General features: G+C 36.9%; 1 protein-coding gene across 1 annotated transcript in view; it reads left to right on the forward strand.

The window, feature by feature from the left end:
- Positions 1-1718: 1718 nt before the first annotated feature.
- Positions 1719-20046, forward strand: part of N4BP2 (NEDD4 binding protein 2) — a 25136-nt gene continuing 6808 nt past the window's right edge. Inside the window, exons 1-11 of the mRNA XM_009698470.1 lie at positions 1719-1932; positions 3806-5036; positions 5895-6019; positions 7212-7300; positions 9086-9162; positions 10767-10922; positions 12072-14398; positions 15820-15905; positions 16712-16754; positions 17805-18049; positions 19456-19574. Coding sequence (XP_009696772.1) covers positions 1719-1932; positions 3806-5036; positions 5895-6019; positions 7212-7300; positions 9086-9162; positions 10767-10922; positions 12072-14398; positions 15820-15905; positions 16712-16754; positions 17805-18049; positions 19456-19574 — 4712 coding nt within the window. The remainder of the gene's footprint in view (positions 1933-3805; positions 5037-5894; positions 6020-7211; positions 7301-9085; positions 9163-10766; positions 10923-12071; positions 14399-15819; positions 15906-16711; positions 16755-17804; positions 18050-19455; positions 19575-20046) is intronic.

Genomic DNA, 20046 nt, shown 5'->3' on the forward strand with positions numbered 1-20046 from the left:
ATCAATTAGAAATACAAGTTTCAAAAATATGACTTGCTATAACTTTTTTAAAAAATTGTTTAATCAAAGTGGTGAACCACAAAAGGTGTAATGAAAAAGCCAGCTGCAGTTGTCCCAGCTCAGTCTGACTAACTAGCATCTTCCACTGTCGTTTCTCCTTTGTTTTTGGAAGTCCACCTCTTCCTTTTCCTGTGTATTGTTTTCCTTGTTGTGCATTTCAGATTCCCTTGACCTCTTCATTGTTTCAGACATCCATCTCATTTGTCTATCGAAGGTTCATATACATATGGTAGAAACTCCTGGGATCCTGGAGTTGTCTGTTTTTCTTACATTCCCAAATCATAGAAATTTATGTAACAGTCTACCCTCTTCTAAATGATACTTCTCTTGGTTGCGTGAAGAGATTGCTACAGAATAATGAAGTGCGGTCCAAATCTGGCACTGATCTGGCATCGTCATTTGTGTGCCAGTGGTCCAGGGAGAGAAGGACTAAGTGAAATTGGAAGTGATGCCATTGATTCATCTGCACATGTTGAATTGGTCATCACTGGCAAAATAACCTTTATATAGAAACAGGTATTTTATGGCCTACTCAGTCACTATTATTGCTAAATAGTGACTCTTTGCTGTAATTAAGTTCAGATTCTGAGCCTTACCAACGTTTGTTAGTCTTCTGAATAATTATTTGTAAAAATTATAAATTAGTTTATTATGAGCATCACTAGAACACAACAGAGCTTTGATGTTATTTAATATAAAAAAAACATGAGACCACACCGTACTCAGTGCTTGTACTTTAATAATTGCTTTCTTTTTCTATACAAGATTAATGCAGTAATTGCAGTTAATATAGATGCCATAATGTTTTAACTAGACTTATTTAAAGGCTTTGCGGCAGAAGTGCCGGGGGTTGGACAGCAGCCTCTTCTTGCTTTGTGGCTTATACAGCTGGAGAATGCTTTTAACAAAAAAAACCCCACACAGGCTGAGGTTGGAAGGCATTCTGGATGTCATCTGGTTCAGCCCACCTGCTCAAGCAGGGTCACTTGAAGCAGGTTGCACAGGGCCATGTTCGGTCAGGTTTTGAGAACCTGCATGGGTGGAGACTCCACAACCTCTCTGGGCGACCTGTGCCAGTGTTTGAACATTGAGGAATCCCAACTATTTACTCTTAAAAAATTGGGGCGGGGGGAAGTAATGAAGGACTTCTGGAAAATTTGGAGATGTCTGTTATGTTTTCCAGTACTTTTGTAAGAGGAGCAAAATTTCTGAATTTTATCAGAATATAAGTGTTCCATAATGTTAAATGGTCATTGGTAGGTCTTAGCAGAGGAATATTTGTGAACTGGCTGCCTTCCATTGCTTCCTTTACTCTTCTGGATTTTTCTTTTAAACTCAACACAGATTCAGTATCTAGTTAGTTGGAAAATAAGGCTGCTATTTAGCTGTCAGCCATTTGAAAAGAAGAAAGGCAGCCTCTGAGAAAATGCTGCCCTGGATGCTTATGTATTTTTTTGATCTTTCAGCTATCTAAATAGGAGACATGGAAATGTGACTGTGTATTTTATTAAAATTTCTCTGTTCTCTTTTTTCCAGGTCTGCTATTTCTGTTACATGTATCCCAGTTACGAGAGGGTTTTTGTGATTTCTGAGCTTGGTGCTGTCAGCTTCGTGTGAACAAACTAAACCGAAAAGCAAGCTGATTTTTAGAAAACAAAATGCCACGGAGAAGGAAAACTGGTGGGAGTCCTTCTCGGAAGAATGGCAATTCTGACAGAACTGCTGTTGTATCCCAAGGGGACCCAAGCCGCTCAGTGTCACAAGCACTGCATAGTGTCAATAAGGAAGAGCTCTTCAACAGCATGTCAGAGATGTTTTCTGACCTAGATCCTAGTGTGGTTTATATGGTTCTGTCTGAATGTGATTTTAAAGGTAAATACTGTACAGTTGGCATTACAGTTTTGTTCGATATGCAGACAGCTCTTAACTAGGGTGACTCCAGAAAAGTTGGTGTGGGTGTTGCAAGCATATTTGTGAGTTTAGCATTTAATGGGTAGGAGGAAACAATATTTGAAATTTTATAGCTTTTTCCATGGAAGATTCTCCAAGTTTGACAACGTTTCTGTAAGGCTGGTAATTTGTAGTAACAGTGTGCTCCATAAACGGAGGTACAGTTTAAGTGGCTTGTTCTGTGACACAGAGCAGGCGGTGGTAGAGTTGTGAGGAGAATCTGTTTTTTTCCAGTTAGTTTCTGTGCTATATCTGCTAGATGCATAAACTGTTTCTGCAGGAGGGGTATTTTGTGTTCTAGATCATAATTTTTTTAAGACAATGGTACACTGTTTGTGGTCCTGGCAGCATTTGCTTTTCCTTAAATACTTGAGCTTTTGTTTTATTTTCTATTTTGCACTGCCATCTTGTCATCTCCACTGAGGATTAGTTTTTGCAGGATAAATTCTGTTTGTAATCTTGAATTCTCTGCCACCTGGCTTGGACTGTGTTCTTCCCCTGTGTTCTACCAAGCTACATATATACCTCTCCTGGCAGACTATTCTCATGTCTGTGCCCGGTCTTTCGCATGCTTTTGTGGTTTTGAAATTCTTCTATGTACAAGTTGATTCACTTATAATAAAAGTAATGCATGAGATGTTGGATAGCAACATCTGAGGAGTTATTTGGCAGGGGAAGAAGTCATATATGGAGCTTTTTAATCAATTTTCGTTCATATAATCAGATGTGATTAGCTGAGATTTTTTCTAAGGATACTTGTGAAGAAGGCAGTTTGGCATTTTTTTATATGTGTGAAAGCTAGATAGCCTTTAAAAAGACTGCTTTCATTGCTGTTTTTACCTTACCAAAATTGTACAGGGCTTATAACTTAATAGCTCTGTCACATTTCTTGCTATGATTGTTGTTCCTTTTAAAATTGAAATTGATGAAATTACTGATTCATGCTTTGAACTCTTAATAAGATTTACCTTTATCAAAATAACAGATTTATCTAGAAGCTTATTGGAGAATTCAGTAAACATGCTGAGTTCATTATTGTGTTGTACTATTAAAAGTAGTTTAAAAATTGAAAGATTAGGGTCTTTTCATATGGGTAACGATAAGTTGCTCTCATATAGTAGAGAAGATGGAAGGACAAGGAAGGTTTCATTTAACGTGTGTGCATAAAGAGTGGGACTTTAATGGACTTAGACTTTTTGCTACACTGTCTTTCAGGAAAACAGAAGCTTAGCTTTAGGGCTCAGATACTTGCACCAGGTTTTCATTTTGTTCATGTTGATCTCAGGCAACCTATACTCCATTTAATGGCTTTACAAAGAATTAACGCAGATACTGGATTTTTCAGGCTATATTAGATATGACATTTTAAATTGGGCTTAGCCATAATGAACATATTTTGCATACTTTTATCTCTTTAGTCCTCAGTAGTGTCTTTCAGTTCAGTTTATACTATTTCACCTATAGGAGATAGGTTAGAAATAGGTATCCATTTAAACATCCAGTTCTGATTTTTTTTCCACTTAAACTTCATAATATTTAGACACTATTACCTTAGTAATTTTTATGCTTATTAGGTTATTATTTTACAATCTGTCTGTATTGAGTTCTACCTCTACCTCTAATGAGAAACAGATCAAGGAAGGTGCAGGAGGTGTGTTAAAAGATGAATTGGTGAACTGTCTTTTGGTTGTCTCTTTAGTTGTGATAAATACTCCTTCAAGTAAAAAAATTGCATTCACATCAGCTTATGTTTGTTCAGTTGACCATGCTTTATTCTCTTTACCTTATTCAACAGTAGAAAATGCTATGGATTATCTGCTAGAGCTGTCCACCCACGCCAAAGGAGTAGCATCTTCAAAAACCTTGGGTTTTGATTCAGTAGCATCATCAGTAGCTCTTGTTAATCAGCAAAGATCTGTTGTAAATGAAACAATGGGAGAAAGTACTACAGAACAAAGTAATTCTGAAGAAGCAATAGAAAAGGGGCTACCACCTGATGTGCAGCTGACTGAAGAACTGGATGCTTTAATAGAAAACGCCTTTCAGAGATACAGCTTGAGTGATGAATTGCCTAATTCTGCAAATGACCAAATAGTACATAAGCACTCTGTGGAAGACGATGGCTTTAATGAATTTCCTGAGTGGGAAAAGTCTGATTCAGGTTGCAATGTCCTACTTCTTCCACAGCAAACAGGGACAAATAATGAGGTTTTAGAAAACTTCGGCTGTTCTGAACCACCAGTGGGTCAGCTGAGCGTCCAGACAAGCTCACCAGCTGCATCAGACACTTTTGCACAGATATTCAAAGATTCTGATTTGTCAGAAATACACATTCGACATGATGTAGCTTCAGAAGTCTATAAACAATTGAATGGAGAAATACCATATGGAAATTCTGATGAGACACAAGATACTGTTTTGGATAAAAAAAGTGTGACTGCAGCTTCTGGTGAGTCCTCCCAAAGACTTCTGGAACTTGGAGAAGCTGTCACTGGAAATCCTAATGCAGGGTGCCTGGAGCAACATGAAGAGGCAGTGACCACATTTAAGAGCCACCAGAGCACTTCTCTTCCAGAGGCATATGTCTCTCTTGAAACATCCAGTTTTGAAACACCAGAACCTGCAGATTTTCAGCAAATTCAGCAGGGTTATAACTTAAATTTTTCTACACCGCTATGTCAACCTCAACAACACTGGAATGTCATGGCTCCTGTGTTTTATCCATCCAGTGGAAGTCACGGCTTTGTAACTCCTGTGGCTGTCAGTCCAGGGCAGTGGAGACCTGTTTCAGATTATAGGACTTTGGAAAAAGGACTTTGTTTTTCCTCTCCAGTGGTTTCAAATGACTGGGATAGCAACCCTTCTCTGAAGGTATGGGGAAATCAAGATAGAAACTCAAAATTGAACCTCTCGCAAGCACAGCAGCCACCTGTTTGTCACATGATGAAAAAAGAGATGCACCTTGTAGGTCAAGTACTTGTCCTTCTCAGAGGTGCTCCAGGATCAGGAAAATCATATTTGGCAAGGTAGAACATCTATGTTGTGAGCTTCTAAAAGAAATTGCTTAATTGTGTAGAGGATTTAGTGCAGGCAGAGACAATTTTCTGACATTTGTAAATAGCATATATTTACATGCTTATACCTTAATTGCCAGCTACATGGTACATGCAGCATGATGAGTAATAACAATTGCAGAGAGCTGAGTTGCTTGCAGCTCCTTGACCTCTAGTGGAAATCGAAATAGGAGGGGTTAGCTTTAAGTTCTGTCACTGGCCAAAGGAGTTCTAAGTCAGCAGAGGATCACTGTGGTAGTATTGTCTGCTGTGTTCTTCTAGTCTCTGTTCATTTTGGGTATTTCCTTCCAATAACATAGATGGAAATATGCCAACTCTTTGTAGGCAGACATGCCCCTTCCACTGTTGGAGTTCTTTTGTGTAAGCAGTATGTGTGGAGCTTCTTCGGTTGAATTCTTGATTTCTTTTCTAACTTTCCAAAAGCCTAGATTGAGCTTAGACTCCTTTGGCTGGCACCTGAAATATTTGGTGCAATTAAGACTGGATGTATATTTGTCATTGTGAAAGTATATCACTAGATGTAGATGGAAAAATACCTCCCTTGTTGTTTTGAAATGACACTTGTAGGGAACCTCTGTTGGCTCTTTCCCCTAGATATCCTCAGCCTTTGGAAAAGGAAGGAAATTATTATAGGTCATCTTTGCCTGGAGACTGATTTTTTTTTTTTTTTTGCTCTTGGCTAGATTTCCTGCTTCCATTCCAAATAATCTTGGTTTTGTGCAAGAGACTAAGTACATATATGTATGGTAGCAGATAGCAGGGCTGTAGAGGAGAAGGAGGAAAAGCTATTTACTTCTTAATCTTTCACAGGACTTTGCTTGAGGATAACCCAGGTGGAATCATTCTTAGTACTGATGATTACTTCTATAAATATGGACAATACCATTATGATCCTGATTGCTTAGGGGAAGCACATGACTGGAACAGGAAACGAGGTGAGAAATAAAGGATTAGCTTGCGTTTTTACAGCTCAGTGCTTGTGTGCTGTTTGAAAAGCTGCCTGTCTTGTTATGCCTGTGTCACAGGAGAAACACTTATCCCATCGTAGAGGTATTTTTTAATAGTGTGTAGAAAAAGAATGTGAGCACAAACTCAGAAGTCATCTGTCCATTGTGTGTTTTGCAATTAAAATTCCAGTGTCTTTGTCAAAAGATTCTTTTGTCCTCAGATTTTGTCATGGTATATATTTTGGATTGTGTCCCCTTTCTGGAGTGGTAATCTGTACCACCTCCCAGAATATTTCTTCAGAGGTGAGCCACTAATATATGCATATGCAATAAGTAATGAGGATGTTGATATAAATAACAGTTACACAGATACTTTCCTGGTCTTGATTTTTTTTTTTTCTCTTGAGCACTGAATTGTTGGCAAATTTAAAACAAAATTATAAGAGCAAGAGAGAATAAATTTTTTTTTCTTTCCATAATTGGTATATTTTTTGATAGTGGCTTCTGCTAAACTCACCATAGAACAACTCTTTTTAGGCTTTTATTTGCTAAATTTTAACCATGATCACTTTTCTACTGTCAAATTTCTAACCAGTGGAGAAATGGGTTAATAAGAAATGTGAGATTCAAGGATAACTTTAATTGTTCAGACGCATTGTAACATAGCTACAGAAACATGATGCTGTATCATGCTAGTGATTCTAAACATTTCATTACTGTGTATTTGAATTACAATAATTCTTTTGATTTTTCATATTTTATACAGTTTACAGAGTGGACTAATCTTAAGACTGTTATAAAGCCAAGAATTTTGTATGCAACAAAGAAGTCCACTTTAAGGTGATCATGTAGTTTGTTTTTTTTAGTTTAATGTACTGATTGATTAGCCATCTTGGTGCATTTTACATCTGCATTTTCATTCCTTGATTATCATACATGCGTTAATTCAAAAGAATAATGCCATATCTCAGTAGCTTTATGTGTGAAGGGGGGATTTCTAAAATAAGAGGGCGTTGAAACAGATCAAGCTGTGGCAAGAGTTCTTTACGCAGTGGTTAATCATTATGGATTGTGAACTTAAAAAAATATTACAAATTTAGAGAATTACTGTAAATGTTATGTGTCCACCCTATTATAATGAAATTAACAATATCACATTCTTTTGTACTGTGTCTTTCAGCTAAAGAAGCATTTGAAATGAGGATCTCTCCTATAATAATAGACAACACAAACATAGAAGCATGGGAGATGAAGCCTTATGTTATTTTGGTTAGTATTACAATTTAATCAATGTGAAAAAGGATTATTGACTAGCATGGCAACAATGTATGTTTTAGAATGAGATTATCTTTCTCAGTCTAGCTGTTATTCCACAAGCAAGTCTGGAGTAAAACAAAAAAGTGTTACATGGAATCATATTACCCAGTGTTGTATTCTGTGCCCATCTGAGTATCGACCTAGCCTAGTTTCCGAGTGACAGAGTGAAGTGCTTTGCAATTGGGAGCAAAAATAAATATTGTTGAGGAATCTGTATTCTGTTCCTCTATATGATCAGCAAAATTATAAGCTACTCTTAAAATATGATCAGCACTAATTAACAAGAGCGATGTTTGATGTGCCATGAAACTTCAAAACTCAGTCTTAGTTTCATCCTAAATATGACATTGCAGCAGATACCAGCTGACCAGTTGGAGGGCTAGACTTATCAAATGTTGCTAGCTTGCTTGAAGTTATGCAGATTTACTTGGTAATTTTTACTGAAGTCAAATGCACCTGCACTATATTATGTTAGTAGTGTAGTGCTTTTATTTAGTGACTAAAAGTGACCTGCTTTTATTTAGTACTAAGTAAATACAATCTACATTTAACTTCCAAAGTTATATTGAATAATTTAAATAACTTGGTGAACTCTGTTACAGGCTTCTCATACTCCAGTTTTCTGGAGCTTCTCACCTTTTAGCTTAACCATTTCTAAATGGGCATCAGCACTTTTAGACTCTAGCTCTTATCTTGCTGTTGATAATTTGCCATTTTGGTTGGTAGTTTTAATAATTTTTTTTATGCTTATAGAACTGCATTATTTTATAAAATTGGTTCTGATTAACAGAAATAATATATTGGAAGAAATATTATAAAGTAGATCTGAGATTACTCCTACCATGGTACAGAAACGCATCAAGACAGTGTAGTATGTAGAACTGACAGCTTTTGAGCAGGTACTATATATATGCTGCCTGTGGTAATGGATTAGTGAACAGTGGGACTTAACACAGAAAATTTTTAGTAATAAAATTTTTATTTTATTATCCTTGCATTTATTAACAATTGTCAGATTAACAGTTCTTTCATAAATTAAGTGCTTGGTTTTGATGTATACTGAAATAAGGATCCAACAAAAGTTCTTCCGGGAAGTGCAGGGTTTGGTAAGGTGATAAGAATTTTTTTCTGAAAACAGTAACAGGGAGAAATGGCACAGTACTGACAGTGTTTCTCCTGATTAGGCTTTGGGCTCATTTTCGGTCATGATGAGACTACACCATATAAGGACCATTTACTTGCAGCCTGCTCAAGTTTCCCATACGGCAGGGAGGCTATCCACTATAGCTGTGTTAATGTAACTGAATTGCTTGTTTTGGAACTGGCTCGCATCGGGTCAGCTCTGAATGTAAGCAGCGAGCTTTTCTCTGTCTTGGAGAGGCTGTGTAGGCATGTGCATACTATACCTGGAAAGAGGAGATGTTCTGCAGTTCTGACTCAGAGAAGGTAGAACATTTAAAGGAATGATACAGAATAGTGATTTTTTTTTTTGTTCATGTCATCATGGCACGCATTTAATTTTACAGTAAGAGATGCATATACATGCTTTTAAAATTCTCCATTTATATAATCAGAAGTAGAGCACTGAACAAAAGTATGTTATTCCAAATGTTTAATTGGTTTCAAAAAATAGAAAAACAGCCTTAAAGAAGCAGGCTATACATGTTGTGTGCTTTTTTCATAGAAGTAAGAAATGGGTGATACGGCTTTATTGTGTTTTATATCTGTTTTATTCAGGCTCAGCAGTTCAAATACAAAGTCATGTTCCGAGAACCAGACACTTGGTGGAAGTTTAAACCAAAAGAACTTGAAAAGTAAGAATGTAAAGGAAAATGTCATATGAGATTGTATGTCTTTCACAGTCTGTAAACTATGTTTTTTTGAAAGGTATCGCTTAGTACAGTGACTGGTGAAGTAGCAAGATATTAGTCAAGATTTTTGCGATAATAAGTAGTTTTTTAATAACTTTTTTCTACAATATTAACTTCCATGGGATTTTTTTTATATGTATTATGATTTTTTTTTCCTGTCACTTTATTCTAATTACATACAAAAGAAACTATTAGCAATAGGTGTTATGTAATGTTTTCATGGTTGCAATTCTTTTGCATTTAAGATACAGTGACTACTCCTGTGGGTTCCTGAGGTTGTAAAAATGATGTCAGGTTGGGGCTGGGTTTGCATCTGGCTGGTCTGTTGCCTTACTTGAAATCTTTCTGCTGTCACTGAGTTTAAGGCAATTGGCACCTCATGGCCTGAGAGGGACAAACCCCCGTGCATCAGCATTGCAATTTACCTCTTCTTTAGCAGGACCTTCTACACAGTCATAGAGCCATTACTTAGAGACAAAATAGGCAAGACATAAACCCTATGTAAGTGAATAATAAGGTAGCTAGAAAATTGGCTGGATGCCAGGTTCAAAAGGCAGGATAAGTGGTTCAAAGTCCAATAGGAGGCTAATGTCCCTCTAGGACAAATGCTAGGGCTGCTACTGTTTAATGTCCTTTTTATGACTTCGATGTTGGGACAGAGTGTACTCTTGGCCGATTTGCAGATGATACTGAATTGAGCAAGAGTAGTTTGTTCAGCCTTAAGAAGGGAACGTTAAGGATCGTATTGTTGTCTTCAGCTACCTTTTGAGAGATTACAGATCTCTTCTGAGAATTGTGCAGGGATAGGACAAAACAAACAGAAGCAAGTTGGAACTTTGGAAATTTTGACTACATAAAAGAAAAAAGCCCTTACATTGAGGGTGATCAGGCAGTGAAGGAATTTACCCAGAGAGTTTGTAGACTTTCAGTCAAATAGAACTTAGATATTTTCTCCCGTACCTTCAGCTTCTGTTTTGCCATCCTTGGCAGGATTCAGTTGTTCTAGGTGGAACTGCTGCAGAGCACATTGCCAGTTGGTGTTTAACAGAGTCAGTGAAAGTTTCTAGCCAAAAGGTGTCCAAAATAATAGGTGAATAGGCTTTCCTCAAGGCTCGAGCAGTTCTTAGTTAAGCAAAACCAGAGAAGGAAGACTGAATTCAGAAATCTTCCATACCTAGTTTGATATCCTGCATCACTGTTAGGATCTGATATGGTGTATTTCTGATACTTACTTGAAGAAGATGCATTATTGGTACAGTTTTAGATTTTAGTATTAAACAAACATCTTATTGCAGAACAGGTCCACCAGGTGGGGTGGAGAAGTCAAGCGCAGCAGCGATTTGTCTGAGATACCCTATTTGGAATGCCTTAGTGCACTGATACAGAAAAAATTGCTGTTTCACAGCTTTTGCCCTGGCCCCCTGAATTCTCTGGTTAGTCTTGCTGTAGAATTGTTATTATTAAATTATTATTAAATTATTCTCTTCTTTCATTGTAATATACAAATCTGAAATGTTTCTTTTTCAATTTTTTTTTTTAATTCATAGGCGAAACATTCATGGGGTATCTAAAGAAAAGATCAGAAGAATGTTGGAACGATATGAACGCTGCCTTACTGTTAGTTCAATATTGGATTCTTCAGTCCCAGACAAATCAGAAGCTGCTGACTGGAGTGACGATTCTTGTCAGGAGGAAAGCCATAGGTTAGATTCTTTTACTAGCTTTGTAGCCTCAAACAAAAGACTAAAAATTCAAACTTCATAGCAACAGAACCTGGATATTGCTGTTGAACAGTGAATGCATTAAAAAAAATTAGTTAAATAATAAAAAGAAATACACTACATAGTTTTCTTAATTTCAAGAATTTCACAATTTCTAGAAATGAGCAGTCAAGGTATCTAGTCAACTTTCCAGTGGTTTTTGAAAACCTCTCAGTATGGCTGTGCGTTACTATTCAATAAACCAATCTTGCTTGACTTTCTCTTATTTTAGAAATATGCTGTTGGATGTATGTTGTAGATACAAAACACTCAAAAACTATACAATGCTTTTCAGAAGAATGTAGTCTCAAATACCAGAAAATTACTATTTCTGAGTCTGTGTGTTGGTATTAGATGATGTCTTTGTGGTAGAAGGTGGATTCTTCATGCAGTAGTAACAAATTATCTACTTACTCTGGAGTATGTTTAATTTAAATTCATCTAGATTTATGTTGGTTGTATACACAACTATTTTGTAGTGGCTAACCTGAATAATGCTGTGTACGCATTATAATAATGCATAGGAAATCAGATTTTATTGTAATTATTATTTCATTTGGTTTTTGCTTAATGTATTTGAAATGAAGTGGGTACTGATAATTTATGGAATGTAGCTGATTGTGAAAAATGGTATGACAAGAAATGGCACGTCCTCTCCTAGTTAACTTCTGGACTTTCTTTAGCATTGAGCCACCAGGACAGAGCAACAGTCATTAAATAAAAGCATATTGACCACGTTTGCTGATCTGAAGAAGGAAATGTCTGGCAGCACAGTGCTTCAGTACATAACTGAATGCTGGGAATGGGGGAAAATAGACTCCTGAGAAAGTATTCTTAGCCCCTTGCTGAAGTAAAAAAGGGACACTTACCAAGGAAAGTTCTGCTTTGCTTAGCTCTTTCTTTTTTATAAGAGAGTGTTGAAGTTAGGACTAAGTCGTCATAGAGTACTGCAGCTGGATGATTAGTGTCTTAAAGGTGGTTTCTGGTCTGTAATTGGAAAATATTAAATAACCAAGCCAAAATTAAAAATGTGGGCAAGTGCTTAAAGAAGGTTTGAAATGGATTTATCTTTCATTTCTGTTTGTCTTTCAGGAAAAGAGGGGCACATTCTGGTGTAAAGGAAGAAAAAACTTTTGCTTCTGATGTGGAGCCTCTTGAATTAGCTGAAGATGATAAAACTTTTCCTAGTACTTCTCTAACATTAGAAAGTAACTGTGATCCTGAACATTTTCAGAAAGAGGAAAAAGAAATGGAAAATAACTCAGTGGAACACAGTTCTGAGAACAGCACTGTTCAAGATGACTTGGATGTTTATTTATCAGATTGTGTAAAAAAAGAACTGCCCTTGGAGAAGAAAGAGGAAAAGGGAGAAAAAATAGAAAAAAATGCTGGAACAGAAATGGATGAGGTTGATGTGACCGCAACTGAAGAGACTCTGTGCTTGCATACAGGAGGAGTTGAGGAACACAGTGATAACAACATTCTCAAAGTTCAAACTGAAGTTGAACAATCTGGTGAAATATGTAAGGAACCAAAATCAGCAGAAAATAACATAGTGGAACCAAGCAGTTCAGCTTTTGACATGTCAGGAAGACCAGAACTATTAAACTTTCTGGGTGACTGGCCTGTAGAACAGACAATGGGACAGAGAGTCAAAAGAGCTAGAAGACTAGAAAAATCTTCTCTGAAGAGTGATAAGGAAGGTACAACTCCCAGTCAGCAGCACCCTGATTTGGGTAAAGAGCAAGTGGGCCTGCCTGGGAGCTGTACTGTTAAAAAAGGACACGAGGAAGAAAATCTAGCCTCTAGCTGTAGCTCTGTTAGTTCAGATAAAGTTACACTGGAATTGCAAATGATAGGACATTGGCCTGTCTCAGGCTTATTAGAACAGAGACAACAAAGGTCAAGAAGAATGAGAAAGACAAGTTTAAATCAGTCCGACGAAGGTAGAAATACTGAAGGTGACATTAATAGAAATGCTCTTGAGACTGTAGATGTGCTTCGTGGGACACCTGTGAACGCTGCGGAACAAACAGATACAAAGAGTTTGCACATGCACCAACCTGAAACAGTAGCTAGTGAAACAGTAGGTGAGAAAAAAACCCAGCAAACTAAGAGAATAAGGAAACATCACAAATTAGCCCTCACTTTTACAAACAACAGTTTGCCCCATCCCAAAGAAGAGGAACACTTGTCTATGCGTAGTGCAGCAGAAGAGGAACAGGACACATGCTCGTGTAGACAAAAAAGTAGCCATTCACAGACTGAATCACAGGACTTTGCTCTCCTGTGGAGATTAGAAAATAAAATGCTTTTTCCTGAGACTACCAAAGTATTGCATGGCAGACTAGACGGCTTCAAACCCGAAGACGTAGATAATGCCTCAGATTCTCAGGAAAAAATACCCTATCGAGTTATGTATGATAAAAGTACATTTGTGGAAGAAAGTGAACTTATCAATATTGATGAGTCAGAAAAGCTAAATATGCTATGTAAGCTCTTTGAGTCTGTTTCATTTGAAGCTCTGAAAGATCTATATGAAAGATGTAACAAAGACATAGACTGGGCCACAGGTCTGCTGTTAGACTCTGATGAAAAGTTATGCAAAGATGTTGATACTGAATGCTTGGAAGTAAGAGATGCTGAGCCGGTTGTCACAGACCTTGATTTCAAGGCAAGTACAAACTATGGTGAGAATCTCAAAGACTCTGAACAAACACCTCAAATAATTGGGGCTAGTGATAACTCTGAGCCTTCAGAAGACAAGAATTCATCACTCAGCATTGCAGAAAGTAGGGCTACCAAGGCAACTGTGACAGATGCTGATATGCCTGACTCATTGACTGCTACCTCATTGAATGATTCAGCAGAACTAAAAAATTCTGGAGATGCAGCCCCTAGAATTGATGCAGGCAGCTCAGCAGCAGGTATCGAGCCATCCGTTTCGGGAAAGCAGAAGATGGAGTCTGAGACTCCTGTTGAAGAAAGTGTAAATAAGCCATCAGTCTCACAACTTGATGCAGGTTTCTGTATACCCGTGAGTTTGCCTCATGGTCCTGACACAACTTGTACCAATTTGAAATTTGAATTAAGTAACAAAAGTGACAGTAACCCTTCAGAAAGTAATGCAGAGAATTCCAAAGTGACTGCTTCATTACTGGAAATGGATCATGCACCTCTGGTTGGTCTTAGGAGTGATAAAGAACTGGAGACAGATAAAGAAACTCAGGGGAGTTCCAGGGAGGTATTTGGTAAAGAAGAAGTTGAAACTCCAAGCTGGGATGAAGCTAGAGCCAAGATACAAAGCCCTATACCAGCATCACGTGCAGCCTTCAGTATAGATTGCTTAGAACTAACATTACCTCCTGAACTGGCACTCCAGTTGAAAGAAATATTTGGACCTGTTGGCATTGATGCAGGTATGGGTAGAATTATATCCATGTTTTTATCAAAAAGCTCAGTTTGGGTAAGAAAACCTGTCTTCCTTTGCCTGTGCTTTTTTTCCCTTCATGCTTGATTTTTAGGGAACAGATCTGCACAATTCCTCGTGGTACTGTTGTTAGCTGCTGTTAATCCAAAAATGGAACTGAACTAAGCATAGCATAAAATATAAATGCAGTAATGCTACCTTCTGCCTTTGTCTTTTTGTACATGCACATACTTTAAAATAATAAAATATATTGGTTTATTTGCCTTTTAAGCAACAGGCCTTTGAGCCTATATTCGAACTCTGAAGGGATATTAAGATGATGAGAAAGACGCAAATTATAACTGGTTAGGAAAAAAGAAAGAAAAAAGAGAGCTTTAGGCATGAGTTAAATTGGGGAAGGAGAAGATGAATGTTTTAGAAGATAAAGTGCAGCTATACTTAGAAGATGAAAACAGACTAGTCTGCTGAGAGACTATGATGAAGGAAGCCGTAAGCAGCTTGAACATGCATCACAAAAGTTAAAGACCGATAGAAAAAGGAAGAAAAGAAAACACAAGGAATATATAGCTTGTTTGTGTTTTCTCTCTTTTTTTTTTTTCCCCCCTTTTTCTTTTTTTCTTTTTATGTATTTTTCTCTTTTCTCCTGAAGATTACTTGATGTGAAACGCTGGATACCTGATTTATTGGTGGGTTTGACTGCTGGCCTCTTTGCCTTCCATGCCTGCCTCCTCAAAAAAAAAAAAGGGTTTTTTGGATAGCAGAAAGGTCTTTTACTGTGTCTGAACTATGCCCTGCCTTTTTATTTGATACATATGTACTTCTTGTCTTTTTATTTTTGAAAGGGTGAGAAACAATGTCAGATTTTTTAGGGGAAGGATGTATCATGATACCATGATAATTCCTGTCATTTCCTTTAGAATTAGAGAGGATACTTGGAGTTTGCTTCTCTGAGTTTGTGTGTTTGAAAGGAGCGCTGTGACTGCTGTTGGGCAGTGGCAAGTATGTTGTGTTACATAAAAGGGATTGTATGTAGGGGGAATCACAGTTTTATAAATGAAACTGGTTCTAAATTAACAGTGGCTTTGTAAAAGAAGGTTCTGCTAGAAAAACAGAAGGAGGAAAAATGTAGTTATCCAGGTAGTAATATTTCAACAAGATACAGTTAATGTTAACTTGTTTTTTCCTACACTTTCTGAGGTTTTTGAACACCAGATAATGAATTCTGTGTGGAATGTAGTTTGGTTTTGTGTTTGGGTTTTTTTTTTTTTTTTACTTGGCAGTTGCTGAAGTTTTTTTCAGGCATGGCAGTTCTCCAGAATTCAAATTAGTAAGTCTAGGCTACTGCACTTTAATTGTTTAGATAAGTTTTTACAGAATGCTTTAATGAATATATTTCCTTTCTTCCATAAGGATCGTTAACTGTTGAGGATTGTGTGGTTCATATTGATCTGAATTTGGCAAAAGTGATTCATGAAAAGTGGAAAGAATCTATTACGGTTAGTGTATTTCTTGCTTATGATATGATATGGCATGCTTGCGCTGTGTCAGACCATTTGCTTATGTGTTGGTCTAAATGTGTGAATAAGTATCTTTGTGAGAACAATGATAAAATACAATCGTAGTTTGTAAAAATATATGGAGTATATCAGCATGTCATAATCATCAGAGCTATTGAAAGACAGTTTAAGGGGTGAAGAAACTGCATGTCATGAGTGCTTCACCACAAAACCAGGATTCTTAAAAAAGAAGGATATATGTGGATACATAATGCACAATTTCACTACAAGATTGATCATAAATTCCATTGGCCAAAAATCATTGCTGACTTTTTGACATGTAAGAAGAGTTATTTTATGAATAATAGTGGAAATGAATAATAGTGGACATGGTGGCATCAGGTATATGGTTGGACTTGATGATCTTTGAGGTCTCTTCCAACCATGATGATTCTATAATCTCCATGTACATTAATTGAGAAGAGTTCTCTAACCTCTGCTCCTTCATAGCCTTATGAAACTTGGAATGCTTTTTGGCAAAATTTTTGTTTGGCTTAATTAAATAAGGTTATGAAATCTTAGCAGTGGGGCATGTTGCTGTAGTTTGATGTGTTTTCAGATAGTTCTGTCTTTTAAACTTCACTTCATAATTATTTTTCTTAAATATATTTCTTTTAAAATATCTCATCTTTGAAAAATACCCTGAGATGTAATTTTGAAGCTGGTTTACTTAGAAGCTAACACTTGCGAAGTTTCACTGGAAAATTTATAGCTTACTTATTCATGATTTTACTATTTTTATTCAGAAGCGTCAGAGGAGAGATGAATCATGTAAGTTGTCTGCAGAAGGTATGTTATGTATTTCTCTTAATTGTAAAAACACTTAATTCTCATTATAAAAATATTTAATTCTTTGAAACTTCAGTAAGGTTGCAAATGCTCTGTCTATTGAAAAATGATGGATTCAGTTACTAAGCTAAGCTTTTATTTATTGCCCTTGGTTCCATTTACCATTCTTTTATGGGGGGTAGGGGGTGGGGCGAGAAGTTAGCTATAAGCAGAATCACTAGTCCCAGGTAGATACGAGCAAAAAGCCTATCGTTTTCTGTACTTCTGAGAACTTAAAAGGAAGCTCTGGCTAGATCAGACGGCTGTTTGGTAGGACTTCCGTAATCTCTGTGGCAAGAAAAGCTGCAGCCAAAGAGTTACTAGCAGAGTAAGATTTCTGCAGGTGAGGGGAGAAGGTCAAGAACTACAACATTCACACGTTGTCCTTGTCAGAGGAACTGATTGTAGCAGAAAGATGTATGCCGTGTTCAAAAAGTGTTAAAATCTCTGGCAATCCAGTTTTCATTCAGCTCCCAGAAGAAATGTCCCTCTACAGCAGAATCTTGTTACTCTTGTGTGGGACCTGGGTGAAGACTTGGATTGCAATGTGGGTGTAAGCTCTCCACCCGAATGACCAAACAGGGCTGTTAGCATTAACTTGTAGAAGTGTAAAACCAGATTGTTAAGCATCTGTCGTTAAGTTGTAGAGGAAAGACAGGGAAACATGTAAACACACGCATCTTATCAAAGCAGACCAACCTCCTCATTTAAACTATGTGTGGGGTAGTTTGCAGCTGAAAGATAAGTCTTGGCACTTGAAAATTTGGTGAGGGTGTCTGATGGTTTTGCTTTTGTTTTACAAAATAAATGAAGATGATCAGACAGTCTTTGGAAAATAGAGGTGGGGAAGGTGAAAACAATGTGGTGTTTTCTGTTTTAGCATTAATAGTATTGTTTTAACAAAACCGAAACCATCTAGGTTGAAAAACTTCACTTAATTATTTTGGCTTTGCTTGTATAAGTAAGCTAATAATTGTTGTATTTGTCACCTCATTTTTATTGCTTTTGAAGGTCCTGCTGTGATTCAGCAGATAGATACAGATGACTCGGCAATGCTGTTATCTCAGAATGCAGACAGTAAAGTACAGAAGAAAAAAATGAGCTGGGTTTCAGGCTCATCTAATGACATGCAGACTAAAAAACCAGCAACATCAGATGTTTTTCCTTTTATGGATCACTGGAATGCTCAGATTCAGAAAGTTTCTCTCAGACAAATAATTTCCGAAGAAATAGCTATGCAGGAGAAACAGGACCTGGTATGAATAGCACCAATTTTTTATGCAGTTTAAGCTTGTTACTATTAATGAAACAGAGTATGTCTTATCTGATGACTCATCTTTGTGCTGGTGATTACAGGCTGAATTTGTGAGACAAATGCATGCCAGTTAGTGTCATTGATTACTCTGATACCGGAGTTTGCTTGTGGTAGATGTTTCCATTTTAAAAATACACATTTTCAAATGTAATATTTTGATTTTTTCACAAACAGGTCATGGTGCATTTCACTATACAGGTTAGCATTTGTGTTTGGTTGAATTGTTTTTTGATTGCTCACCTGAAAATAAAGATCAGTGTTATTTTTCCACACTTTTTATTAGGAAAGTGATATCAAAAAAAGTTCTTAATTAGCTCCATGCCTTGTTTGTTTAGAAGTGGATTGAATTGATTTTAGTATTTTTTGTAAGGAAAATCCACAACATTTCTAATAGATGAGACATTAAAAGAAGTGCTGGAGGTTAATCTCAAACAGGTTTCTGTACCCACTTGTCAGAAAATAGTAAATTTTTTGAAGTTTTTCATTAATTCTGTGTCTTCCACACAGTTCCCATAACCTGTCTGGTTGGCGCGTGCATAGTACTGCCCTCTACTGCCCGGCAGTTGTTCAAAACAGGCATTTTTATTTGGGATTGTCTCTAATAAGTAGCTGTTCTAAAAAAGAGAAGCTTTATTTCTACTGATATAGAAGTTGGATGAATTAGCCTGTACTTTGAAAGAATAGCTTGTGGATTCTTTCTTTGAATTGCATGTGTGTGGCTTACTGATAATAATAACTGTGATGTCTGCAGCTTTTAGTTTGGATTCATGCATCTTGGCTTTGTTTTTACCACCTTTTTTTTTTTTTTTTTTAAAATCTGAGTATTGAGATGATCAGTGTGATTTATTCTGGTCTATAATTATGTTTTCTTGCCAGCATGACTTCACAAATATGAATATTTAATACAGTATGGCTTCAGATACACCAAAACAAAATTGTTTACGCTGTTTAATAATAAAATGTTGTTTCAGCCCCAGGCCCTCAGTATAGAGAGGTGGACTTTGCACAGGCTTAGCATTGGACTAGATAGAATAGCAGCAAATGCATTCCAAGACTTAAATTCCTCCTAAAAAAATCCTCCTTTTACTTTACCCAAGTTATGAGGGAGCTGCAGCTGAGTCACTTCAAATGACTGCAGAGTATTGCAGTGGTGTTTAATACAACTCACCTGTTCCTACTTTATTCTCATCAAACCAGTGTGGCAGGCTGATATTGGCATGTACATACCTATTGAGTAGATATTTTCTGAAATCTTAACAAACAACAGTAAAGTTCGATTGGCTCCACTGTTACTGTATTTTGTTCTAATCAAGAACTTGTAATATTTTTCCTTTGTCTTCTGGGTAGAATCGTGTTCCTTCTACGGCTAGAAAAGACTGTGCCGCTAAACTAAAGGAGAAGCAACTTTTTGAGATGTTTCCAACTATTAATCAAAATTTCTTAATGGATGTCTTCAAGGACAACAAGTAAGAAATCTTTAAAGTTATTTGTAAAAATGGTACTTGGTAACACTCTATAATGGACCGTTACTATCTTAAATGTTAAGAGTTAAGAGACTGCTGAAGAATGGCTTTTTCCAAACTAGCACACTTTCTGTAGATCTAAATAATGGCAAAACTAGCCGGTCTTAAAAGCAAAAAGGGCATAAAACTCCATGTGTAGACTTTGTTTCTTTTTTGGGGGACTAGACAGTTTCTCTCATTGGGAGAAGAATCTCTGGCTATTGACCTTGGACTGACTGTCAGTGCAACTGTGTATTTGCTCTAGAACTGAGGTTTAAATTAGGTAGGAGAAATTAGTGAGTGTGTAACAGTGAGTTCACAGAAAATGGCATTTGCCTAAGGGGAAAACTACCATCGCCTGATGTTAGCTCTGAGTACTTTCCTGGTTACTACAGCAGCTCTGAAGGAATAGTCATCTCTCCATCTCTTCCTGCTG

Source organism: Cariama cristata, unplaced genomic scaffold, assembly GCF_000690535.1.
Source record: "Cariama cristata isolate BGI_N322 unplaced genomic scaffold, ASM69053v1 scaffold28180, whole genome shotgun sequence".
Classification (NCBI taxonomy): domain Eukaryota; kingdom Metazoa; phylum Chordata; class Aves; order Cariamiformes; family Cariamidae; genus Cariama; species Cariama cristata.